The sequence below is a fragment of the Heptranchias perlo genome, chromosome 13 (genome assembly GCF_035084215.1).
Source record: "Heptranchias perlo isolate sHepPer1 chromosome 13, sHepPer1.hap1, whole genome shotgun sequence".
Taxonomy (NCBI): Eukaryota; Metazoa; Chordata; class Chondrichthyes; order Hexanchiformes; family Hexanchidae; genus Heptranchias; species Heptranchias perlo.
The window spans coordinates 391,049-418,052 of record NC_090337.1 but is presented as its reverse complement, the minus strand read 5'-3'; the positions used below and the strand labels follow the sequence as shown (position 1 = coordinate 418,052).

The 27,004-nt window shown below is 48.8% G+C and overlaps 1 protein-coding gene across 1 annotated transcript in view; it reads left to right on the top strand.

Moving 5' to 3' along the window:
• lrrc34 (leucine rich repeat containing 34) overlaps positions 1 to 27,004 on the top strand; it is a 71,898-nt gene that overhangs the window by 11,132 nt on the left and 33,762 nt on the right. The window contains exon 6 of the mRNA XM_067994817.1: positions 17,620 to 17,715. Within this exon, the coding sequence (XP_067850918.1) occupies positions 17,620 to 17,715 (96 nt within the window). The remainder of the gene's footprint in view (positions 1 to 17,619; positions 17,716 to 27,004) is intronic.

The window sequence follows — 27,004 nt, the reverse complement described above, 5'->3', positions numbered from 1 at the left end:
TTTGTCAGTGCCTGTGTGTGTTTGTCAGTGCCTTGTGTGTTTGTCAGTGTCTGTGTGTGTTTGTCAGTGTCTGTGTGTGTTTGTCAGTGTCTGTGTGTGTGTTTGTCAGTGTCTGTGTGTGTGTTTGTCAGTGTCTGTGTGTGTTTGTCAGTGTGTGTGTGTGTTTGTCAGTGCCTGTGTGTGTTTGTCAGTGTCTGTGTGTGTTTGTCAGTGCCTGTGTCAGTGTGTGTCAGTGTCTGTGTGTGTGTGTGTTTGTCAGTGTCTGTGTGTGTTTGTCAGTGTCTGTGTGTGTTTGTCAGTGTGTGTCAGTGTCTGTGTGTTTGTCAGTGTCGGTGCATTTGTCAGTGTCTGTGTGTGTTTGTCAGTGTCGGTGCATTTGTCAGTGTCTGTGTGTGTTTGTCAGTGCCTGTGTCAGTGTCTGTATGTATCTGTGTCAGTGTCTGTGTATGTGAGTCTTTGTCAGTGTCTGTATGTCTTTGTCATCGTCAGCGTCTGTGTGTGTGTGTCAGTGACAGTGTGTCTGTGTCTGCATGTATCTGTGTCCATGTCAGCATCTGTGTCCGCATCTGCGTCTGTATGAATCAGTGTTTGTGTGTGTCAGTGTCTCTGTCTCTGTCAGTGTCAGCGTGTGTGTGAGCCAGTGTGTGTGTGTCAGTGTCAGTGTGTGTGTCATGTCTTTTTAAAAAATTTGTTCATGGGATGTGGGCGTCGCTGGCGAGGCTGGCATTTATTGCCCATCCCTAATTGCCCTTGAGAAGGTGGTGGTGAGCCGCCTTCTTGAACCGCTGTAGTCCGTGTGGTGAAGGTTCTCCCACAGTGCTGTTAGGAAGGGAGTTCCAGGATTTTGACCCAGCAACGATGAAGGAACGGCGATATATTTCCAAGTCGGGATGGTGTGTGACTTGGAGGGGAACGTGCAGGTGGTGTTGTTCCCATGTGCCTGCTGCCCTTGTCCTTCTAGGTGGTAGAGGTCGCGGGTTTGGGAGGTGCTGTCGAAGAAGCCTTGGCGAGTTGCTGCAGTGCATCCTGTGGATGGTACACACTGCAGCCACTGTGCGCCGGTGGTGAAGGGAGTGACTGTTTAGGGTGGTGGATGGGGTGCCAATCAAGCGGGCTGCTTTGTCCTGGATGGTGTCGAGCTTCTTAAGTGTTGTTGGAGCTGCACTCATCCAAGCAAGTGGAGAGTATTCCATCACACTCCTGACTTGTGCCTTGTAGATGATGGAAAGGCTTTGGGGAGTCAGGAGGTGAGTCACTCGCCGCAGAATACCCAGCCTCTGACCTGCTTTTGTAGCCACAGTATTTATATGGCTGGTCCAGTTAAGTTTCTGGAGAGTTTTCCCCCTAATTCCCATTGACTTCAATTTTATTAGGGCTCCTTGTTCCATACTCGGTCAAATGCTGCCTTTATGTCAAGGGCAGTCACTCTCACCTCACCTCTGGAATTCAGCTCTTTTGTCCATGTTTGGACCAAGGCTGTAATGAGGTCTGGAGCCGAGTGGTCCTGGCGGAACCCAAACTGAGCATCGGTGAGCAGGTTATTGGTGAGTAAATGCCGCTTGATAGCACTGTCGACGACACCATCCATCACTTTGCTGATGATTGAGAGTAGACTGATGGGGCGGTAATTGGCCGGATTGGATTTGTCCTGCTTTTTGTGGACAGGTCATACCTGGGCAATTTTCCACATTGTCGGGTAGATGCCAGTGTTGTAGCTGTACTTGAACAGTTTGGCTAGAGACGCAGCTAGTTCTGGAGCATAAGTCTTCAGCACTACAGCCGGGATGTTGTCGGGGCCCATAGCCTTTGCTGTATCCAGTGCACTCAGCCGTTTCTTGATATCACGTGGAGTGAATCGAATTGGTTGAAGACTGGATTCTGTGATGGGGGGATTTCGGGAGGAGGCCGAGATGGATCATCCACTCGGCACTTCAGGCTGAAGATGGTTGCAAATGCTTCAGCCTTGTCTTTTGCACTCACGTGCTGGATTCTGCCATCATTGAGGATGGGGATGTTTGCAGAGCCTCCTCGTCCCGTTAGTTGTTTAATTGTCCACCACCATTCACGACTGGATGTGGCAGGACTGCAGAGCTTTGATCTGATCCGTTAGTTGTGGAATCGCTTAGCTCTGTCTGTAGCATGTTGCTTCCGCTGTTTAGCATGTATGTAGTCCTGAGTTGTAGCTTCACCAGGTTGGCACCTCATTTTTAGGTACAAATGGCGCTGCTCCTGGCATGCTCTTCTACACTCCTCATTGAACCAGGGTTGATCCCCTGGCTTGTTGGTAATGGTAGAGTGAGGAATATGTCAGGCCATGAGGTCACAGATTGTGCTGGAATACAATTCTGCTGCTGCTGATGGCCCACAGCGCCTCATGGAGGCCCAGTTTTCAGCTGCTAGATCTGTCTGTGTCTGTGTGTTTGTCAGTGTTTGTGTCTATGTGTTTGAGTTTGTGTTTGTATCTGTGTTTGCATCTGTGTCACTGTCTATGTGTGTGTCAGTGTCTGTGTGTGTTTGTCAGTGTCAGTGTCTCTGTGTGTATATGTTTGTCAGTGTGTGTGTGTGTGTCAGTGTCTTTGTGTGTGGCAGTGTGTATCTTTATGTCAGGGTCTGTGTGTGTTTTTCAATGTCAGTGTCTGTGTGTGTGTCAGTTTTTCTGTGTGTTTGTATTTGTGTTTGTCTGTGTGTTTGTGTGTTTCATTGTCTGTATGTATCAATGTCTGTGTCTCTATGTGTCAGTGTCTGTGTGTGTGTGTCAGAGAACGTGTGTTTCAGTGTCTGTGTCTGTATGTATCAGTGTCTGTGTGTGTTTGTCAGTGTCTGTATTTGTCAGTGTCTGTGTCTGTGTGTGTTTGTCATTGTCTGTATGCGTTTGTCATTGTGTGTGTTTGTCAGTGTCTGTGTTTGTCAGTGATGTGGAGATGCCGGTGATGGACTAGGGTGGACAAATGTAAGGAATCTTACAACACCAGGTTATAGTCCAACAGTTTTATTTGAAAATCACAAGCTTTCGGAGGCTTTCTCCTTCGTCAGGTGAGTGTGGGATTCCATGGAAGGTACTGCATATATAGTCAGAGAACAATGCCTGATGATTACAGATAATCTTTCCAACTGCCCGTTGTCAAGGCAATCAAAGGAGTCGAATAGTGTTCAGACAGAGAGACATTACATACAGGACTACTGAATATACAAACGGTCAGAACCCAAAGACAGAGAGAGAGAGAGAGAGAGAGAAACATCCGAAAGGAAGAGAAAGAGAGAGAATGACCAGTTGTATTAAAAACAGATAACTCTTTTTTCGCTGGTGGGGTTACGTGTAGCGTGACATGAACCCAAGATCCCGGTTGAGGCCGTCCTCATGGGTGCGTCATGGCTATCAATTTCTGCTCGACGATTTTGCGTTGTCGTGTGTCTCGAAGGCCGCCTTGGAGAACGCTTACCCGAAGATTGGTGACTGAATGTCCCTGACTGCTGAAGTGTTCCCCGACTGGGAGGGAACCCTCCTGTCTGGCGATTGTTGTGCGGTGTCCGTTCATCCGTTGTCGCAGTGTCTGCATGGTCTCGCCAATGTACCATGCTCTGGGGCATCCTTTCCTGCAACGTATGAGGTAGACAACGTTGGCCAAGTCACAGGAGTATGAACCATGCACCTGGTGGGTGGTGTCCTCTCGTGTGATGGTGGTATCTGTGTCGATGATCTGGCATGTCTTGCAGAGGTTGCTGTGGCAGGGTTATGTGGTGTCGTGGACGCTGTTCTCCTGAAAGCTGGGACGCACCCATGAGGACGGCCTCAACCGGGATCTTGGGTTCATGTCACGCTACACGTAACCCCACCAGCGAAAAAAGAGTTATCTGTTTTTAATACAACTGGTCATTCTCTCTCTTTCTCTTCCTTTCGGATGTTTCTCTCTCTCTCTCTCTCTCTCTCTGTCTGTCTTTGGGTTCTGACCGTTTGTATATTCAGTAGTCCTGTATGTCATGTCTCTCTGTCTGAACACTATTCGACTCCTTTGATTGCCTTGACAACGGGCAGTTGGAAAGATTATCTGTAATCATCAGGCATTGTTCTCTGACTATATATGCGGTACCTTCCATGGAATCCCACACTCACCTGACGAAGGAGAAAGCCTCCGAAAGCTTGTGATTTTCAAATAAAACTGTTGGACTATAACCTGGTGTTGTAAGATTCCTTACATGTGTTTGTCAGTGTCTGTGTCTGTGTGTGTTTGTCATTGTCTATGTGTGTTTGTCATTGTCAGTGTGTGTATTTCAGTGTCTGTGTCTGTGTGTGTTTGTCAGTGTCTGTGTCTGTGTTTCAGTGTCTGTGTCTGTGTTTGTCAGTGTCTGTGTTTGTCATTATCAGTGTCTGTATTTCAGTGTCTGTGTCTGTGTGTGTTTGTCAGTGTCTGTGTCTGTGTTTCAGTGTCTGTGTCTGTGTTTGTCTGTGTCTGTGTTTCAGTGTCTGTGTCTGTGTGTGTTTGTCAGTGTCTGTGTCTGTGTTTCAGTGTCTGTGTCTGTGTGTGTTTGTCAGTGTCTGTGTCTATGGCCTCAATTTTAAAGGGAAATTGCGGGTGCGTTGGGGACCATGAAAATCGGGGAAATCCCATTTGGGTTTGGAGCCCGGCTCCAACCCGCCGACTTCCGGGTTCTCCATTGATGCGTCTGGGTGCTCCCGCGCCTCCCGAATGCGGAAGTCCCACCGGCGATTAAAGCCGGCGGGATGATACTTTACACAGTTGTTCAGGTACTTTAAGTACTTCAGGTACTTAATTTTCTTCAGATTTTGGCAGGGGTGCGATTTTGAAGCATCCTCAGCGTGTTTCCCGTGCTGTGGGATACACGCCATGTTGCAACAGACGTGTTTCAGCCAGCGGCCAGTGGGAGATTCAAATGCTTATTTGACAGATGGGGAGAAAAGGTCATTATTGCAGCAGGGCACTCTGTGATTTCAGACAAAGTTTTGGCTGCGGGATCTTTGAGTTTTCACTGAAAATTCTTACTTTCCACTCAAAATTCTGCTGTTCAAACATATTTACCTACTTTGCGGACCCCCTCAAACTCACACTGTCAGGATGGGGGGGGCGCCATGGCTGCATTCATCACTTCATCCGAGGATGAGCAACATCACCGGCCTCGCCAGGCACACCGTCCACCTCCGCCACGTGGAGCTCCACAAAACAGTGCAGCGCTACAGGCACAAGAGCACAGGGGGCAACAACAGAGAGAGCAACGTCGCAGGAGGCACTACCCTCACTAGAGGGTCTACAGACCGAGGCTCAGCTTCCTGGACCTCTCCGAGGAGCAATGCATACGGAGGCTCAGAGTCAGTCACCAGGTAGTCGCCAACATCTGCAGCCTCCTTCATGCCGAGCTGCTCCCAGCTGGGCCCAAGCAGCATCTTCTTACCTGTCGCTGTCAAATCACCACTGCCCTCAACTTCTTCACCTCTGGATCATTCCAGGGTGCCACCAGGGACATCGCCGGGGTCTCTCAGTCGTCTGCACACAAGTGCATGAGGCAGGTCACCGACGGCTTGTTTCACAGGGCCTCACACTACGTCAACTTCCCCATGGATGACCTCAGCCAGACGGAGAGGGCAGTGGGATTCCACGCTGTGTCTGGCTTCCCACGGGTGCAGGGTGTAATCGATTGCACCCATATAGCAATACGAGCACATCCACACGAGCCAGGACTGTTCATCAACAGGAAGGGCTCTCACTCCATCAACACTCAGCTCATCTGTGACCATCGCCAGAGATTCCTTCACACCTCTGAGGAATCCCATCTCCGAGCAACAGCGTCGCTACAACGACACCAGGTCTACAACTGAGCATGTTATAGGGCTGCTCAAGATGTGATTTAGGTGCCTTAATCGTTCTAATCACAGCTAATATCGGCGTCTATATGTGTTTGTCAGTGTCTATGTGTGTGTGTGTTTCTGTGTCAGTGTGTCTGTATCTGTGTCTATATGTATCAGTGTCTGTCTGTGCGTGTTTGTCAGTGTCTGTCTGTGTTTGTCAGTGTCTGTCTGTGCGTGTTTGTCAGTGTCTGTCTGTGTTTGTCAGTGTCTGTCTGTGCGTGTTTGTCAGTGTCTGTCTGTGTTTGCCAGTGTGACTGGCCCCGATATTAGTGAGGAGGTGGGATGACAGCGGGGGTGGGTGGGGGGCGATTGGGCACGTGGGTAACCCGCCCAATAAAATCTGTCCGTTCCCCATGCGATCGCAGGTAAATTGAAACCGCTTAACGTGGCTTCCAGGTTTGGCGTCTGAAAGCTGCGCAGCGGGCGGACTGCGCACCCGCATCACAGGCTGTCTGCTGGAGGAGCTCTATTTAAAGGGGCAGTCCTCCAATGCTGCTCCTGGAGCAAACACCCAAATAGAATAATGAAGCAGCCCGGGGGAAAGGCTGCTCCCAGGTTTACTGATGCCTCACTCCAGGTGCGACTGGATGGGGTGAGGAGGAGGAGGGATGTTTTCTACCCGGTGGACGGGAGGAAGTGCCCAGCCTCTGCCACCAAGAAGGCCTGGCTCGAGGTGGCAGAGGAGGTCACCAGCAGCAGCAACATCTCCCGCATCTGGATCCAGTGCAGGAAGCGCTTCAATGACCTAACCAGGTCAGTCAAAGTGAGTAACTTACTCATTCTCCTACACTCCGTCTTCCACATCACCGCCCCCACCCCACAACTCATTCTGCACTGCCAACACTACTCTATCACATCACTCCTCACACCCACTCAAAGCTCATCCTCAACTTACCTGCACTTCCTCACCTCCCCAGTACTCATCCCACCACTACCACTCAATCCAATCCTCCTACAATGTCATGGCTCGGTCTCATACTCACCCTCTGATGCATCTCTTTCACGGTCGCCCTCACTCAACCTAATGCATTCAGCGGTTGGCCACGTCACCATCCCTCACTCACGCCTCTCTACTTTCTCCCCTTATAGGAGAAGAGAGCCCAGAATGTACGGGAGAGGGCGAAGACCGGAGGAGGGCCACAACATCTGGTCGTCCTCACGGACGCGGAGCAGGAGGCTCTCGAATTGAGCCGCACCCTCGAGCGCCTGTCCGTCGGGGACGCTGAGACTGCCACCCGACAAACGGCTGGTGACAGAACTTTAACATTCAGCACTCACAATAGCAAATGATGTTAACCTGCCTTGCCATCTTCAGCACCTCAACATCTGCCATCATGCTTAATATTGCCTTCTGTTCTCTTACAGGGCCTTCAGGGACCGCCGTGACGGTGGAGGGCGATTCCTCAGAGGACCTGCCGGTCTCTGAGGGGGCACCGTCACATCTGAGTGAGCCATCCACCAGCGCAGATACACACACCTCGGTGGGTCCCCGTCCTCACTTAGTTGGGGTCGCACATAGTGAGTCACCACACACATGTGAGCACGAGCAGACATTGGTGGCAGGGGCAGCTGTGGAGAGTTCGCGTCGGTGGGAGCTCTCTTCTCCAGGCTCTGCTCAACTGGACACAGATGCTGAACCCTGGGGGCCATCCATGAAAAGGGGAATGATCGAGGGGCAGCAGCGCATTTGCGAGGTGCTGGAACAGGTGCCATGCGCACTCTCCACAATCGCGCAGAGGATGGAGGAGTCCAACTCCTGCATGAGTGGAATGGTGGCACAGGTACAGGAGGGAATCTCTGAGATAGTGTCACAGGGACATGAGGGAATCTCTGAGATAGTGTCACAGGGACGTGAGGGAATCTCTGAGATAGTGTCACAGGGACGTGAGGGAATCTCTGAGATAGTGTCGCGGGTAAGTGCGAGAATGTCTGCAATGGAGGGAAGGCTAGCCTCCATGGAGCTTCAAGCACGGCTCACCAATGAGTCTATTCAGGCCCTGACAACGGCCCTTCGGATTCTCAGCGAACAACATTCTGCCGCCTTAAACAGGCAGGCAGATACTCTGGCACTGGCCTTACAAGGCTTCACACAAGTCCTCTAAACTGTTGTCCAGCAGAGTGGTAGGAGTGGTGTGGGCCTGGCCCGGGGAGGGATGATGGCGAAAGGGGACCCAAAGCGCCCCCACATCGCACCCGTTGCCCCCCCTCTCAACCAGTACCCCCAATGCTGCCTTCTCTCCAGGTGGCCGAGTCTGCCCCTGCGCAGGTGCAGGTGGAGCTCTGGAACAGTTCCTACAGATTGGAGGGTGGCAAATGTAACCCCAATATTTAAAAAAGGAGGGAGAGAAAAAAAAGGGAATTACAGACCAGTTAGCCTAACATCAGTAGTGGGGAAAATGCTCGAGTCTATTATAAAGGATGTGATAACAGAACACTTGGAAGGCATTAATGGGATTGGACAAAGTCAGCATGGGTTTATGAAAGGGAAATCATGCTTAACAAATCTACTGGAGTTTTTTGAGGATGTAACTAGTAGAATAGATAGGGGAGAACCAGTGGATGTGGTGTATTTGGATTTTCAGAAGGCTTTTGATAAGGTCCCACACAAGAGGTTAGTGTGCAAAATTAAAGCACATGGGATTGGGGGGAATATACTGGCATGGATTGAGAATTAGTTGACAGACAGGAAACAGAGAGTAGGAATAAACAGGTCTTTTTCCGGGTGGCAGGCAGTGACTAGTGGGGTACCGCAGGGATCAGTGCTTGGGCCCCAGCTATTCACAATATATATCAATGATTTGGATGAGGGAACTAAATGTAACATTTCCAAGTTTGCAGACGACACAAAACTGGGGTGGAATGTGAGCTGTGAGGAGGATGCAAAGAGGCTCCAATGTGATTTAGACAAGTTGGGTGAGTGGGCAAGAACATGGCAGATGCAGTATAACGTGGATAAATGTGAGGTCATCCACTTTGGTTGTAAAAACAGAAAGGCAGATTATTATCTGAATGGTGATAAATTGGGAAAAGGGGAGGTGCAACGAGACCTGGGTGTCCTTGTACACCAGTCACTGAAAGCGAGCATTCAGGTGCAGCAAGCAGTTAGGAAGGCGAATGGTATGTTGGCCTTCATTGTAAGAGGATTTGAGTACAGGAACAGGGATGTCTTACTGTAGTTATACAGGGCCTTGGTGAGACCACAATCTGGAGTATTGTGTGCAGTTTTGGTCTCCTTATCTGAGGAAGGATGTCCTTGCCATGGAGGGAGTGCAACAAAGGTTCACCAGACTGATTCCTGGGATGGCAGGACTGACGTATGAGGAGATATTGGGTTGACTAGGCCTATATTCACTAGAGTTTAGAAGAATGAGAGGTGATCTCATCGAAACATATAAAATTCTAACAGGACTAGACAGACTAGATGCAGGGAGGATGTTCCCGATGGCTGGGGAGTTCAGAACCAGGGGTCACAGTCTCAGGATACGGGGTATTCCATTTAGAACCGAGATGAGGAGAAATTTCTTCACTCAGAGGGTGGTGAACCTGTGGAATTCTCTACCACAGAAGGCAGTGGAGGCCAAGTCATTAGATGTATTCAAGAAGGAGATAGATATATTTCTTAATGCCAAAGGGATCAAGGGATATGGGGAAAAAGCAGGAACCAGGGTACTGAGTTAGACGATCAACCATGATCATTTTGAATGGTGGAGCAGGCCCGAAGGGCCAAATGGCCGACTCTTGCTCCTATTTTCTATGTTTCAATGTTTCAATCAGCAGTCTTGGAGGGGCCCTCACGGGCACCAAAACTCAGAGGGCGTAGGCCCAAATCATTGAATCGGTCGGGGCATGAACAAGAGCAACCTGCCACTACCTCTGCTGCAGCCACAGGGGATGCACCACGTAGGAGTAGTCGGAAGAGAAAGGCAAAGGTTTTGTGAGCACGAAAGGGATGCACAAGGGTGTTTGACGGTTGGTCATGTTTTTTATTTATGTTTGCTTTTTGTTTAATGCACATTAAATATTATTATTGTCACCATTACTGCCACGTCTTGGCCATGCTTGACTGGCTGCTGTTATAAGGCCCTTTCATGAGGTTCACCATGAACACCTACACTTGATGCCACCCGTTGGGTCACCCTATGTGTAGTTGCAGGACTCTTTTGTGCAGGGAGTGGGTGGGGCTGGTGTGGCCGCTGCTCTATCCAGGTGGTGTGAGGACTGGACTCTACACACTGTCTGATGTTAGACAGTGACATATCAGTGACTCCCCGGCCTCACGAGCAGCCAGGTGAGCCGCTGTTCTGCCCATGGGTTGCTCCTCCTCCTCTGCCTCCTCCTCCTTCTCCTCCTCCTCCTCCTCAATGCGGATGGCAGATGTGGATGAGGCCTCCTTTGGCGGCCCCCCTTCTCTGTTGTGCCACATTGTGCAGGGCACAACACACGACTGTAATGTGTCCCACTCTGTCTGGTGCGTATTGAAGCTCCCCCAGAACGATTAAGGCACCTGAAGCACATCTTGAGCAGCCCTATAACATGCTCAGTTGTAGACCTGGTGGCGATGTGGCTGTCGTTATATCGACGCTGTTGCTCGGAGATGGGATTCCTCAGAGGTGTCATGAGCCACCTGTGCAGGGGGTATCCCTTGTCCCCGAGGAGCCAGTCCTTGCGGGTGTTCGGTGCGTGGAAGAGGGGCGGGATGTTGGGCTCCCGGAGGATGAAGGAATGTGGCAGCTGCCAGGGAATCTGGCGCACACGTGAAGGAATCTCTTGTGGTGGTCACAGATGAGCTGAGTGTTGATGGAGTGATAGCCCTTCCTGTTGATGAACAGTCCTGGCTCGTGTGGAGGTGCTCGTATTGCTATATGGGTGCAATCGATTACACCCTGCACCCATGGGAAGCCAGACACAGCGTGGAATCCCACTGCTCTCTCCGTCTGGCTGAGGTTGTCCATGGGGAAGTTGACGTAGTGCGAGGCCCTGCGAAACAAGCCGTCGGTGACCTGCCTTATGCACTTGTGTGCAGACGACTGAGAGACCCCGGCGATATCCCCGGTGGCACCCTGGAATGATCCGGAGACGAAGAAGTTGAGGGCAGTGGTGACTTTCACAGCGACAGGTAAGGAGATGCTGCTTGGGCCCAGCTGGGAGCAGCTCGGCATGAAGGAGGCTGCAGATGTTGGCGACTACCTGGCGACTGACTCTGAGCCTCCGTATGCATTGCTCCTCGGAGAGGTCCAGGAAGCTGAGCCTCGGTCTGTAGACCCTCTAGTGAGGGTAGTGCCTCCTGCGACGTTGCTCTCTCTGTTGTTGCCCCCTGTGCTCTTGTGCCTGTGGCGCTGCACTGTTTTGTGGAGCTCCACGTGGCGGAGGTGGACGGTGTGCCTGGCGAGGCCGGTGATGTTGCTCATCCTCGGATGAAGTGATGAATGCAGCCATGGCGCCCCCCCCATCCTGACAGTGTGAGTTTGAGGGGGTCCGCAAAATAGGTAAATATGTTTGCACAGCAGAGATTTGGGTGGAAAGTAAGAATTTTGAGTGAAAACCCAAAGGTGTTGCAGCCAAAACTTTGTCTGAAGTGACAGAGTGCCCTGCTGCAATATATGAGGATTCCCCCCACCTGTCAAATAATCCTTTGCATCTCCCACTGGCTGCTGGCTGAAACACGTCTGCTCCAACAGGGAGTGTTTCCCACAGCATGGGAAACACGCTGAGGATCCTTCAAAATTGCACCCCTGCCAAAATCTCCACTCAATGAGGTCTCTCAAATACTTTAACTGTGTACCAGTATGTAAGTCATCATCCCGACGCCTTTAATTGCCGGTGGAACTCCCGTATTCTGGAGGCGGGCACACCCGAACACGTGACTGGGGAACCCGGAAATCAGCGGGTTGGAGACGGGCTCCGAGTCCGCGCCGGATGTGAATGATTTTAGCAGCCTCCCCGTCCCCAATGCACCCACTCCGCCATCCAAAAATCAGCCCCAGTGTCTGTGTGTGTGTGTTTGTCAGTGTCTCTGTGTTTGTCAGTATCTCTGTCTGTGTCTGTATCAGTGTCTGTGTCTATATTAGTATCAGTGGCTGTGGCTATGGCTGTGTCTGTGTCAGTGTGTGTATTCAACGTTTGTGTCAGTGTCAGTGGCTGTGTCTGTGTCTTTGTCAGTGTCTGAATCAGTGTCTGTGTCTGTAGGTATCTGTGGCTGTAGCATTGACTGTATCAGTCTCTGCATCAGTGTTTATGTCAGTGTCTGTATCAGTGTCTGTTTCTGTGTCTGTATCAGTGTCTGTTTCTGTGTCTGTATCAGTGTCTATTTCAGTGCCTGTGTCTGTTTCTGTGTCTGTCTGTATCAGTGTCTGTTTCAGTGTCTGTGTCTGTATCAGTGTCTGTAGGTAATTGTGGCTGTGGCTGTATTTGTATCAGTATCCGTGTCTGTATCAGTTTCTCTGTCAGTGTCAGTGGCTGTGTCAGTGTCTGTATCAGTGTCAGTGTCTGTATCAGTGTCCGTGTCTGTGTCAGCGTCTGTGTCAGTGTTTGTGTCTGTGTCTGTATCAGTGTCTGTGGCTGTGTCTCTTGGTACCTGTGGCTGTAGCTGTATCTGTGACTGTATCAGTCTCTGCATCTGTGTCAGTGTCTGTAGCTGTGTCTGTGTCAGTGTCAATGCCTGTATCAGTGTCTGTCATGTCTGTGTCTGTGTCTGCATCAGTGTCTGTAGGTAACTGTGGCTGTATCTGTATCAGTATCCGTGTCTGTATCAGTTTCTCTGTCAGTGTCAGTGTCTCTGTCAGTGTCTGTATCTGTGGCTGTATCAGTGTCAGTATCTGTGTCTGTATCAGTTTCTCTGTCAGTGTCAGTGTCTCTGTCAGTGTCAGCGTCTGTATCGGTGTCTGTGTCTGTGTCAGTGTCAGTTTCTCTGTCAGTGTCTGTATCTGTGGCTGTATCAGTGTCAGTATCTGTGTCTGTGTCTGTGTTTGTGTCTGTGTCTGTATCAGTGTCAGTGGCTGTGTCTGTTGGTATCTGTGGCTGTAGCTGTATCTGTGTCAGTGTCAATGTCTGTATCAGTGGCTGTGTCAGTGTCTGTGTCTGTGTCTGTATCGGTGTCTGTATCAGTGTCTGTGTCTGTATCTTTATCTGTGACTATGGCTGTGTCTGTGTTAGTTTCTGTATCAGTTTCTGTGGCTGTATCAGTGTCAGTGTCTTGGAGGCAACAAGAGGGCAAGCCGCTTTGGAGAGGGTGCAGAGGAGATTCACCAGGATGTTACCAGGGCTGGAGAGCTTCAGCTATGAAGAGAGACTGGGAAGATTGGGTTTGTTTTCCTTGGAGCAGAGGAGGCTGAGGGGGGACATGATTGAGGTGTACAAAATTATGAGGGGCACAGATAGGAGCTTTTTCCCTTCATTGAGGGTTCTATAACAAGGGGACATAGATTCAAGGTAAAAGGCGGGAGGTTTAGAGGGGATTTGAGAAAGAACTTTTTCACCCAGAGGGTGGTTGGAGTCTGGAACTCACTGCCTGAAAGGGTTGTGGAGGCAGGAACCCTCACAACATTCAAGAAGCATTTGGATGAGCACTTGAAATGCCATAGCATACAAGGCTACGGACCAAATGCTGGAATATGGGATTAGAGTAGACTGGGCTTGATGGCCGGCGCGGACACGATGGGCCGAAGGGCCTCTATCCGTGCTGTATAACTCTATGACTCTATGACATACTAGATTTAGTAATGAGTAATGAACCAGATTTAGTTAACAGCTTAACTGTGTGTGAACATCTACCCAATAGCGATCATAACATAATCGAGTTCAATGTAGTGTTTGAAAGGGAAAAAAGTGAATCAGCTGCTAAGATTCTAGACTTGGGCAAGGCCGACTTCAATGGGATGAGACAGAGACTGTCCACAGTAAACTGGGCAAATCTGTTAATGGGTAAAACGACTGATGATCAGTGGGAAATGTTTAAAGAAACTTTTAACGTGATACAGAATCGGTTTATACCCCTGAGGGCCAAGAACACTACTTGCCAAAAAAAACAGCCATGGACAACTAAAGAGGTAAGGGACAGTATAAGACATAAGGAAAGGGCGTACAAAAAGGCAAAAAATGGCACTGATCCTGGCGAATGGGAAAGATACAAAGATCAACAAAGGTCACAAAACAGATAGTAAGAGCTACAAAAAGAGAGTATGAAAAGAAACTCGCAAGGGATATCAAAACCAATACGAAGAACTTTTATAGTTATATTAGGAAAAAGAGGGTGGTCAGGAGCAGTGTTGGCCCCTCAAAAACTGAAAGTGGGGATATTGTCATTGACAATGGGGAAATGGCGGACATGTCGAACGATTACTTTGCGTCAGTATTTACAGTCGAAAAAGAGGATAGCATGCCGGAAATCCCAAGAAAACTAATACTGAATCGGGGACAGGGACTCGATAAAGTTAACATAAGTAAAGCAACAGTAATGAAGAAAATAATAGCACTAAAGAGTGACAAATCCCCAGGACCAGATGGTTTCCATCCCAGGGTTTAAAGGAAGTAGGTGAGCACATTGCAGATGCCCGAACTATAATCTTTCAAAGTTCTCTAGATTCAGGAACTGTCCCTTTGGATTGTAAAATTGCACATGTCACTCTGCTTTTTAAGAAAGGAGAGAGAGGGAAACCGGGGAATAATAGACCAGTTAGCCTAACATCTGTTGTGGGGAAAATGCTGGAGTCTATAATTAACGTTAGGGTGACTGAACACCTCGAGAATTTTCAGTTAATCAGAGAGAGCCAGCATGGATTTGTGAAAGGTAGGTCGTGCCTGACAAACCTGATTGAATTTTTTGAAGAGGTGACTAAAGTAGTGGACAGGGGAATGTCAATGGATGTCATTTATATGGACTTCCAGAATGCATTTGATAAGGTCCCACATAAGAGACTGTTAGCTAAGATAGAAGCCCAAGGAATCGAGGGAAAAGTACGGACTTGGTTAGGAAGTTGGCTGAGTGAAAGGCGACAGAGAGTAGGGATAATGGGAAGGTTCTCACATTGGCAGGATGTGACTAGTGGAGTCCCGCAGGGATCTGTCTTGGGGCCTCAATTATTCACAATATTTATTAACGACTTAGATGAAGGCATAGAAAGTCTCATATCTAAGTTTGCCGATGACACAAAGATTGGTGGCATTGTAAGCAGTGTAGATGAAAACATAAAATTACAAAGCGATATTGATAGATTAGGTGAATGGGCAAAACTGTGGCAAATGGAATTCAATGTGGACAAATGTGAGGTCATCCACTTTGGATCAAAAAAGGATAGAACAGGGTACTTTCTAAATGGTAAAAAGTTAAAACAGTGGATGTCCAAAGGGACTTCGGGGTTCAGCTACATAGATCATTGAAGTGTCATGAACAGGTGCATAAAATAATCTAGAAGGCTAATGGAATGCTGGCCTTTATATCTAGAGGACTGGAGTACAAGGGGGCAGAAGTTATGCTGCAGCTATACAAAACCCTGGTTAGACCGCACCTGGAGCACTGTGAGCAGTTCTGGGCACCGCACCTTCGGAAGGACATATTGGCCTTGGAGGGAGTGCAGCGTAGGTTTACTAGAATGATACCCGGACTTCAAGGGTTAAGTTACGAGGAGAGATTACACAAATTGGGGTTGTATTCTCTGGAGTTTCAACGGTTATGGGATGATCTGATTGAAGTTTATAAGATATTAAGGGGAACAGATAGGATGGATAGAGAGCAACTATTTCCACTGGTTGGGGATTCTAGGAGTAGGGGGCACAGTCTAAAAATTAGAGCCAGACCTTTCAGGAGTGAGATTAGAAAACATTTCCACACACAAAGGGTGGTAGAAGTTTGGAACTCTCTTCCGCAACGACAATTGATACTAGCTCAATTGCTAAATTTAAATCTGAGATAGATAGCTTTTTGGCAATCAAAGGCATTAAGGGATATGGGCCAAAGTCAGGTATATGGAGTTAGATCACAGATCAGCCATGATCTTATCAAATGGCGGAGCAGGCACGAGGGGCTGAATGGCCTACTCCTGTTCCTATGTTCCTATGTATCAGTGTCTGTGTCTTTGTCAGTGTCCGAATCAGTGTCTGTGTCTGTTGGTATCTGTGGCTGTAGCTGTATCTGTGTCTGTGTCAATGTCTGTGTCAATGTCTGTGTTAGTGTCTGTATTTGTGTCTGTGTCTGTATCAGTGTCTGTGTCAGTGTCTGTGGCTGTGTCAGTGTCTGGGTCTCTGTCAGTGTCTGTAGCAGTGCCTGTATCAGTGTCAGTGTCTGTATCAGTGTCAGTGTCCGAATCAGTGTCTCTGGCTGTGGCTGTGTCAGTGTCTGTATTTGTGTCTGTGTCTCTGTCAGTGTCTGTGTCTGTAGGTATCTGTGGCTGTAGCTGTATCTGTTTCTGTGTCAATGTCTGTGTCAGTGTCTGTATTTGTGTCTGTGTCTCTGTCTGTGTCTCTGTCTGTGTCTCTGTCTGTGTCTGTATCAGTGTCTGTATTTGTGTCTGTGTCTCTGTCAGTGTCTGTATCAGTGTCTGTATCAGTGTCCTTGTCTGTGTCAGTGTCTGTGTCTCTGTCAGTGTCTGTATCTGTGTCTGTGTCAGTGTCTGTATTTGTGTCTGTGTCTCTGTCAGTGTCTGTATCAGTGTCTGTATCAGTGTCCTTGTCTGTGGCTGTATCTGAATCTGTGTCTGTATCAGTGTCTGTGGTCGTGTTTGTGTCAGTGTCAGTGTCTGTATCTGTGTCAGTGTCGGTGTCAGTGTCAGTGTCAGTGTCTGTTTCAGTGTCTGTCTCAGTGTCAGTGTCTGTATCAGTGTCTGTATCAGTGTCAGTGTCTGTATCAGTGTCTGTATCAGTGTCTGTATCAGTGTCACTGTCTGTGTATGTGTCAGTGTCTGTATCAGTGTCAGTGTCTGTATCAGTGTCTGTGTCTGTATCAGTGTCTGTGTCAGTGTCTGTGTCAGTGTCTGTATCAGTGTTAGTGTCTGTATCAGTGTCAGTGTCAGTGTCTGTGTCTGTGTCAGTGTCAGTGTCTGTGTCTGTGTCTGTGTCAGTGTCAATGCCTGTATCAGTGTCTGTCTGTGTCAGTGTCTGTATCAGTATCCATGTCTGTATCAGTTTCTGTGTCTGTGTCTGTGTCTGTGTCTGTGTCTGTGTCAGTGTCAATGCCTGTATCAGTGTCTGTCTGTGTCAGTGTCTGTATCAGTATCCATGTCTGTATCAGTTTCTATGTCAGTGTCGGTGGCTGTGTCTGTATCTGGAGATAAGTCCCCTGCTCTTCTTTGCAATAGTGCCGTGGGATCTTGTACGTCCACCTGAAAGGGCAGACGGGGCATTGGTTTAACGTCCCATCCAAAAGACTGCATCTCCACCAATGCATTGGACTGGATTGTCTGCCTAGATTTTGTGCTCAAATCTCAACCTTCTTCACTCAGAGGGTTGTGAATCTTTGGAATTCTCTTACCCCAGAGGGCTATGGATGCTGAGTCACTGAGTATATTCAAGGCTGAGATCAATAGATTTTTGGACTCTAGGGAAATCAAGGGATATGGGGATCGGGAAGGAAAGTGGAGTTGAGGTCGAAGATCAGCCATGATCTGATTGAATGGCACAGCAGGCTCGAGGGGCTGAATGGCCTACTTCTGCTAATATTTCTTATGTTCTTATGATTCTATGATTCTTGGCTTAAGTTACATTTTATGCTGTCTGACTGTGTTGTTTCTGATGTGGAGTTTGAAGATTTTTACTTTCTGTGTTTTCAGGGAATTCAAAGTCTGATTGCATTAGCAACGGTTCTAAACAATAACACAACCCTCCAATCCCTGGACATTGGACGACCTCTGCTTTACAGCATACAGGTACGGCGAGGAAACTTCAAACTCAATCAAACATAATAAATCTGAGCCGTGGTCCCCAAAGGGACAATAGATTCTTCACGTTCTACACATCACAAGACAGATTTGGATGAAGAAGGTCTTTTGGTTCATTTAATCCAAAATACCAACATCCAGCATTTTGTCCAAGGGGCTCAGCATTCCAGCCTCAGCCCCTTCCTGGCAAGAACATGATTTCCAAAAATGTTAAAATGTTTTCCTTTGTTGAAACCCAAACTAATGTTTTTTCTCTTCCCTCTTTCCTGAAGATACAAACACTGGGCACTGTCCAATTGCTCAACAAATGTCCACTGTTTCTGCCTCGGCCTTGATTCAAACCACATTTATTATTGACTTTTTTTATTGTTATTTGCAATGACCTCTCTCTTCTATGCTCAAAATTTCCAGGTAAATAACTCACGAGATTAGATTTTAGAGTAGGATTGGCTGGGACTCCTGTAGTGGCAGACAGGGTAAATATAGTGTGTGCTGTGGTATTCAGGCTCCAGCTCCTGGTATGGCCCTGGTCTGTGCTGTGTTAGGATAGTTTCATAGACCAGTCTTTATAGTATCTGCTTCTAATTTGGTTTATTATAAGTCTGAGATTCTACAGGGGAACAGACAGTAATAACGTCCTTCAATTGAGCAAAAGAACAGATCTGGGAGACACCAATAAAAGTCTGTTAACCTGGACCAATGACATAATTATACCAAAACAAAAGAGTTAAACACAAGTCCATATAAGGCAAAATAATGAGCAAACACATATCTGTGTTCAGGTCAGTTAATGAGATGGATCCCATTCTTTGTACCAATGAGTATTGGTTACTGTATCACAGAGCACATTCTTTCTCCAGCTGGTTACTGTTCGATCTTGTGAATCTGCCAGTTGTACCATTCTGTCTCTAATAAGGTTAATAGTCCATTAAAAAAAGCAAACCAAGCACGGGTTCATTTTTAGAGGGATAGAATTGAAAAGCAGAGAAGTTATGTTAAACTTATATTGAACTTTGGTTAGACCACACTTGGAGTATTGTGAACAGTTCTGGTCTCCATATTATAAAAAGGATATAGAGCCACTGGAGAAGGTGCAAAAAAGATTTACTAGGATGATACCAGAACTGAGAGGTTATAACTATCAGGAAAGGCTGAACAGGCTGGGCCTTTTTTCTCTAGAAAAGAGAAGACTGAGGGGTGACCTGATCGAGGTCTTTAAAATTATGAAAGGGTTTGATGGGGTAGACGTGGAGAAGATGTTTCCACTTGTGGGGGAGACCAGAACTCGGGGTCATAAATATAAAATAGTCACTAATAAATCCAATAGGGAATTCAGGAGAAACTTCTTTACCCAGAGAGTGGTGAGAATGTGGAACACCCTACCACATGGAGTAGTTGAGGCGAATAGTGTAGATGCATTTATAGGGAAGCTCGATAAACACATGAGGGAGAAAGGAATAGAAGGATATGCTGATAGAGTTTACTTGTCACTCGAGTGAGGAATTGTAGTTTACTGGTCAACAAGAATGCTGAGTGGTGGTTTATTCAACACCAAAAGTGAGGAGTGGTAGTTTACTGGTCACTCGAGTGAGGACTGGTGGTTTATTGGTCAACTCAAGTGAGGAGTGGTGGTTTATTGGTCACTCAAGTGAAGAGTGGTGGTTTATTGGTCACTCGAGTGAGGTCTGGTGGTTAACTTGTCACCAAGAGTGAGGAGCGGTGGTTTATTGGTCACTTGAGTGAGGACTGGTGGTTTACTGGTCACTCGAGCGAGGAGTGGTGGTTTACTGGTCACCAAGAGTGAGGAGTGGTGGTTTACTGGTCACAGTAGCATAGTGGTTATGTTACTGGACTAATAATCTGGAGTCATGAGTTCAAATTCTGCCCCGACAGCTGGGGAATTTAAATTCAATTCATTAAATAAAATCTGGGGAAAAAATACTAGTATCAGTAATGGTGGCCATGAAACTACTGGATTGTCGTAAAAACCCACCTGGTTCACTAATGCCCTTCAGGGAAGGAAACCTGCCGTCCTTACCCGGTCTGGCCTATATGTGACTCCAGACGCACAGCAATGTGGTTGACTCTTAATTGGCCTCTGAAATGGCCTAGCAAGACACTCAGTTGTAAAATCTCACTAAGAAAAGTCACAATAAGAATAAAACCGGACGGAGCACACGGCATCGGACCACTAGGCATCAGACATGACAAAGGCAAACCAAGCCCAGTCGACCCTGCAAAGTTCTCCTCACTAACATCTGGGGACTTGTGCCAAAATTGGGAGAGCTGTCCCACAGACTAGTCAAGTAACAGCCTGACATAGTCATACGCAGAGAATCATACCTTTCATCCAACGTCCCAGACTCTTCCATCACCATCCCTGGGTATGTCCTGTCCCACCAGCAGGACAGACCCACCAGAGGTGGCGGTACAGTGATATACAGTCAGGAGGGAGTGGCCCTGGGAGTCCTCAACATTGACTCTGGACCCCATGAAATCTCATGGCATCGGGTCAAACATGGGCAAGGAAACCTCCTGCTGATTATCACCTATTGTCCTCCCTCAGCTGATGAATCAGTCCTCCTCCATGTTGAGCACCACTTGGAGGAAGCACTGAGGGTAGCAAGGGCACAGAATGTACTCTGGGTGGGGGACTTCAATGTCCATCACCAAGAGTGGCTCGATAGCACCACTAATGACCGAGCTGGCCGAGTCCTGAAGAACATAACTGCCAGACTGGGCCTTTGGCAGGTGGTGAGCGAACCAACATGAGGGAAAAACCTACTTGACCTCGTCCTTACCAGTCGCAGATGCATGAAAGTATTGGTAGCAGTGACCACCGCACAGTCCTCGTGGAGACGAAGTCCAGTCTTCGCACTGAGGACACCATCCATGTGTTGTGTGGCATTACCACCATGATAAATGGGATAGATTCAGAACAGATCTAGCAGCTCAAAACTGGGCATCCATGAGGCGCTGTGGGCCATCAGCAGCAGCAGAATTGTATTCCAGCACAATCTGTAACCTCATGGCCCGGCATATTCCTCACTCTACCATTACCAACAAGCCAGGGGATCAACCCTGGTTCAATGAGGAGTGTAGAAGAGCATGCCAGGAGCAGCACCAGGCGACCCTAAAAATGAGGTGCCAACCTGGTGAAGCTACAACTCAGGACTACATGCATGCTAAACAGCAGAAGCAACATGCTATAGACAGAGCTAAGCGATTCCACAACCAACGGATCAGATCAAAGCTCTGCAGTCCTACCACGTCCAGTCATGAATGGTGGTGAACAATTAAACAACTAACAGGAGGAGGAGGCTCCGTAAACATCCCCATCCTCACTGATGGCGGAGTCCAGCACGTGAGTGCAAAAGACAAGGCTGAAGCGTTTGCAACCATCTTCAGCCAGAAGTGCCAAGTGGATAATCCATCTCGGCCTCCTCCCGAGATCCCCACCATCAGAGAAGCCAGTCTTCACCCAATTCGATTCACTCCACGTGATATCAAGAAACGGCTGAGTGCACTGGATACAGCAAAGGCTATGGGCCCCGACAACATCCCGGCTGTAGTGCTGAAGACTTGTGCTCCCGAACTAGCTGCGCCTCAAGCCAAACAGTTCTAGTACAGCTACAACACTGGCATCTACCCGACAATGTGGAAAATTGCCCAGGTATGTCCTGTCCACAAAGAGCAGGATAAATCCAATCCGGCCAATTACCAACCCATCAGTCTACTCTCAATCATCAGCAAAGCGATAGAAGGTGTCGTCGACAGTGCTATCAAGAGGCACTTACTCACCAATAACCTGCTCACCGATGCTCAGTTTGGGTTCCGCCAGGACCACTCGGCTCCAGACCTCATTACAGCCTTGGTCCAAACATGGACAAAAGAGCTGAATTCCAGAGGTGGAGTGAGAGTGAGTGCCCTTGACATCAAGGCAGCATTTGACCGAGTGTGGCACCAAGGAGACCGTGTAAAATTGAAGTCAATGGGAATCAGGGGGAAAACTCTCCAGTGGCTGGAGTCATACCATGCACAAAGGAAGATGGTAGTGGTTGTTGGAGACCAATCATCTCAGCCCCAGGACATTGCTGCAGGAGTTCCTCAGGGCAGTGACCTAGGCCCAACCATCTTCAGCTGCTTTATCAATGACTTTCCCTCCATCATAAGGTCAGAAATGGGGATGTTCGCTGATGATTGCACAGTGTTCAGTTCCATTCGCAACCCCTCAGATAATGAAGCAGTCCATGCCAGCATACAGCAAGACCTGGACAACATCCAGGCTTGGGCTGATAAGTGGCAAGTAATATTCGCGCCAGGCAATGACCATCTCCAAGAAGAGAGAGTCTAACCACCACCCTTTGACATTCAACGGCATTACCATCGCCGAATCCCCCACCATCAACATCCTGGAGGTCACCATTGACCAGAAACTTAACTGGACCAGCCATAAACATACTGTGGCTACGAGAGCAGGTCAGAGGCTGGGTATTCTGCGGCGAGTGACTCACCTCCTGACTCCCCAAAGTCTTTCCACAATCTACAAGTCACAAGACAGGAGTGTGATGGAATACTCTCCACTTGCCTGGATGAGTGCAGCTCCAACAACACTCAAGAAGCTCGACACCATCCAGGACAAAGCAGCCCGCTTGATTGGCACCCCATCCACCACCCTAAACATTCACTCCCTTCACCACCGGCGCACTGTGGCTGCAGTGTGTACCATCCACAGGATGCACTGCAGCAACTCGCCAAGGCTCCTTCGACAGCATGTCCCAAACCCGCGACCTCTACCACCTGGAAGGACAAGAGCAGCAGGCACATGGGACCAACACCACCTGCACGTTTCCCTCCAAGTCACACACCATCCCGACTTGGAAATATATTGCCGTTCCTTCATCGTCGCTGGGTCAAAATCCTGGAACTCCCTTCCTAACAGCACTGTGGGAGAACCGTCACCACACGGACTGCAGCGGTTCAAGAAGGCGGCTCACCACCACCTTCTCAAGGGCAATTAGGGATGGGCAATAAATGCCGGCCTCGCCAGCGACGCCCACATCCCATGAACGAATTTTAAAAAAAGAGGGCAGAGGCTGAGTTCTCTGTGACGAGTGACTCACCCCCGACCCCTCAAAACTTCTCCACCATCTACAAAGCTCAAGTCAAGAAGCTCGACACCATCCAGGAGAGGAGTTCATTTGAACAGTGCCTCCTAACCCTTCCACCACCGGTGCACTGTGATTGCAGTGTGTACGATCTACAGGACGCACTGCAGCAAGTCATCAAGCTCACTTGAAGGGCACCTTCCAGCCACGCGATCTCCACCACCAAGAAGGACAAAAGCTGCAAAATCATTGGAAAATCATCACCCCAAAGTTCCCCCCAAGTGCTTCACCTTCACCTTGGACACTTACCATTGTTCCTTTTGGTCTCTGGGCCAATGCTCCGACACTTCCGACCAAACACCACCATGGAAGGACCATCAGCTCAAGGACTGCAATGATGCAAAGAGATCCATATTCACAGGGCAACTGGAGATAGGCAATAAATGTGACTTTACCTGAGACTACGACATCCTGAAAACAATCTTTTAAAAAAAAATGCATGTAGAATAACGCAGTGAGGCACTAGTTAGAGATAATGACGCATTGCACGGTATAAGAAGCATTGCCATGAACTACAAAGTCTCTCTCAGCAATGATCTGCAGGCTTTTGTTAATAGTGTGATGGAACACAGGATTACCATCTTTGGACAGAAGGGCAGGAGACTATAAGAACATAAGAAATAGGAGCAGGAGTAGGCCATACAGCCCCTCTCTCCTGGTCCGCCATTCAATAAGATCATGGCTGATATTCAACCTCAACTCCACTTTCCCACCTGATCCCCATATCCCTTGATTCGATCTCAGCCTTGAATATACTCAATGACTCAGCCCTCTGGGGTAGAGAATGCCAAAGATTCACAACCCCTCTAAGTGAAGAAATTCCTCCTCATCTCAGTCCTAAATGGCCGACTCCTTATTCTGAGACTATGCCCCCTAGTTCGAGACTCTCCAGCCAGGGGAAACAACCTCTCAGCATCTACCCTGTCAAGCCCCCTCAGAATTTTATATGTTTCAATGAGATCACCTCTCATTCTTCTAAACTCCAGAGAGTATAGGCCCATTCTACTCAATCTCTCCTCATAGGACAACCCTCTCATCCCAGGAATCAATCCAGTGAACCCCCTCTAAGGCAAGTAAGGCAATAAGGGCCAACATATAAGAACATAAGAACAGGGTATCAGTGGCTGTAGGTATCAGTGGGGTCGATTTTAGAACCCGCGATCGGATGCGTTCCTGGTGGGGGGGCTCCGAAAATCAGGGATTCCCAGAGGCGGGTCCAGAGCCCAGATTCAACCCGCTCACTTCCGGGTTCCCCACAGACGCACTGACATGTGCGCGCAGCCCCCGCATGTGGGACTCCCACCGGCAATTAAAGCCGGCAGGGTGCCACTTAAGCTATTTATTTTGGTATTTCAGGTCATTTACAGACCTGATTAACGAGATATTTTAGGAGGGGTGGGATTTTACAAACAACCGGGTCTGTTTCCCATACTGGGGGAAACACTCCCAGTTCAAATGGACGTGTTGCAGCCATCAGCCTGTGGCAGCTGCAAAGGTCCATTTGACAGGTGGGTGGGGGGAGACCCTCACTCATTGCAGGAGGCCACTCTGTCACTTGGGACAAAATTTGGCCTCCACCACCCTCCTCCTAACAATAAAATTCATCAACTTGCACACTTACCCCGGGGTCCAGAGACATGTACCTACCTTGCGGACCCCCTCAGATGTATATCTTCCGGATGGGGGCCGCCGTAGCTGCAGTCATGACCTCCTCGGAGGGCGAACAGCATCACCAGCCTCGCCGGCCACGCCGTCCACCTCTGACACGTGGAGCTCCACAACACAGTGCTGTGACACATCCACCTGCACAGCAGGAGGGAGGGCAAAGGCAGAGAGAGATGCGTCGCAGAGGGCACTACCCTCGCCACAGGGTCCACAGACCGAGGCTCAGCTTCCTGGACCTCTCTGAGCAGCAGTGCACACGGAGGCTCAGAGTCACTCGACATGTAGCCGTGGACATCTGCAGCCTCCTTCATGTCGAGCTGCTCCCGACTGGCCCGAGCACCATCTTCTTACCTGTCGCTGTCAAAGTCACCACTGCCCTCAACAACTTCTCCTCCGCATCCTTCCAGGGTGCCACCGGGGACATCGCCAACGTCTCTCAGTCGTCTGCACAAAAGAGCCCTGTAAATACACCTACACCCACTCTGCAGTGACACAATGGGTGGCATCAGTTGTGGGTCTTCATAGTGATCCTCAGGAAAGGGCATTATTGCACAAACCAGACAAGATTCGCGAAGACGTGGCAGTAGTGGTGCCAATATAATATGTAATGTGAGTTGGTCAGAAATTAAATACAAGTAAAAACCATGACAAACCCTCAAACACCCTTGTGCATCCCCTTCATGCTTACGATATGTTTGCCTTACACTGCCTACTGCACATATGTGATACATGCCCTGTGGCTGCAGCACAGGTGGTGGCAGGTTGAGTGAGGCTGACCGTGAAAGAGGTGCACGAGAGGGTGAGTATGAGATAGAGCCATGAGATTGTATGAGGATTGGGTTGAGTGGTAGTGGCGGGATGAGTACTGGCGAGGTGAGTAAGTGCAGGTAAGATGAGGATGAGGTTTGAGTGGGTGTGAGGGGTGATGTGACAGAGTAGTGTTGGCAGTGCAGAAGGAGATGTGGGGTGGGGGCGGTGATGTGGCAGACGGAGTGTAGGGGAATGAGTAAGTGTACTCACTTTGGCTGACCTACTTAGGTCATTGCAGCGCCTCCTGCACTGTATGCAGGTGGGCGATATGTTGGTGGTGCAGGTGATCTCCTCTGCCACCTCGAGTCAGGCCTTCTTGGTGGCAGAGGCAGGCCGCTTCCTCCCGCCCGCTGGGGGTAATATCTCTGTCCTCCCGCTCCTCCTCACCCCATCTAATGATACCTGGAGTGAGGCATCATTAAACTGGGAGCAGCCTTCCCCCTGGGCTGCTCCATGCTGTAATTTTTCCTATTTCTTGCAGCATCTGTCAGTGGAGGACTGCCCCTTTAAATAGAGCTCCTCCAGCTGACAGATCTTACTGCGCATGCGCAGCCCGCCCGACGCGCAGATCAGCAGTGGGGAACCCGGAGGAGCAGGTAAGTGGATCCAATTAGCCTGCGATTGCGTTCGGGGCAGACTGATTTCGCCGGGCGAGTTACCCACGCACCCAATCGCGCCCCGCCGCGAACCCGCCGCCCTGGTAATATCGGGCCCAGTGTCTCTGCCTGTTGATATCAGTGTCTCTGTCTGTTGGTAACAGTGTCTGAATGTAACAGTGTTTATGTAGTGGTGCCTGTAGGTATCAGTATCTGTGTCAGTGTCAATGTCGGTCTCTGTGTCAGTGTCAGTGTCTGTAGGTATCTATGTCTGTGGCTGTGTCTGTATCAGTCTCTGTCAGTTTCTGTTGGTATCTGTGGCTGTATCAGTCTCTGTCAGTTTCTGTTGGTATCTGTGGCTGTATCAGTCTCTGTCAGTGTCTGTTGGTGTCTGTGTCAGTCTCTGTTAGTGTCTGTTGGTATCTGTGTCTGTCTCAGTCTCTGTCAGTGTCTGTTGGTATCTGTGTCTGTGTCAGTCTCTGTCAGTGTCTGTTGTATCTGTGTCTGTGTCAGTCTCTGTCAGTTTCTGTTGTATCTGTGTCTGTGCCAGTGTTTGTCAGTGTCTGTTGGTATCTGTGTCTGTGTCAGTCTCTGTCAGTGTCTGTTGTATCTGTGTCTTTGTCAGTCTCTGTCTCTGTCAGTGTCTGTTGGTATTTGTGTCTGTGTCAGTCTCTGTCAGTGTCTGTTGTATCTGTGTCTGTGTCAGTCTCTGTCAGTGTCTGTTGGTATCTTTGTCTGTATCAGTCTCTGTCAGTGTCTGTTGGTATCTGTGTCTGTATCAGTCTCTGTCAATGTCTGTTGGTATCTGTGTCTGTATCAGTCTCTGTCAGTGTCTGTTGGTATCTGTGTCTGTATCAGTCTCTGTCAGTGTCTGTTGGTATCTGTGTCTGTATCAGTCTCTGTCAGTGTCTGTTGGTATCTGTGTCTGTATCAGTCTCTGTCAGTGTCTGTTGGTATCTGTGTCTGTATCAGTCTCTGTCAGTGTCTGTTGGTATCTGTGTCTGTATCAGTCTCTGTCAGTGTCTGTTGGTATTTGTG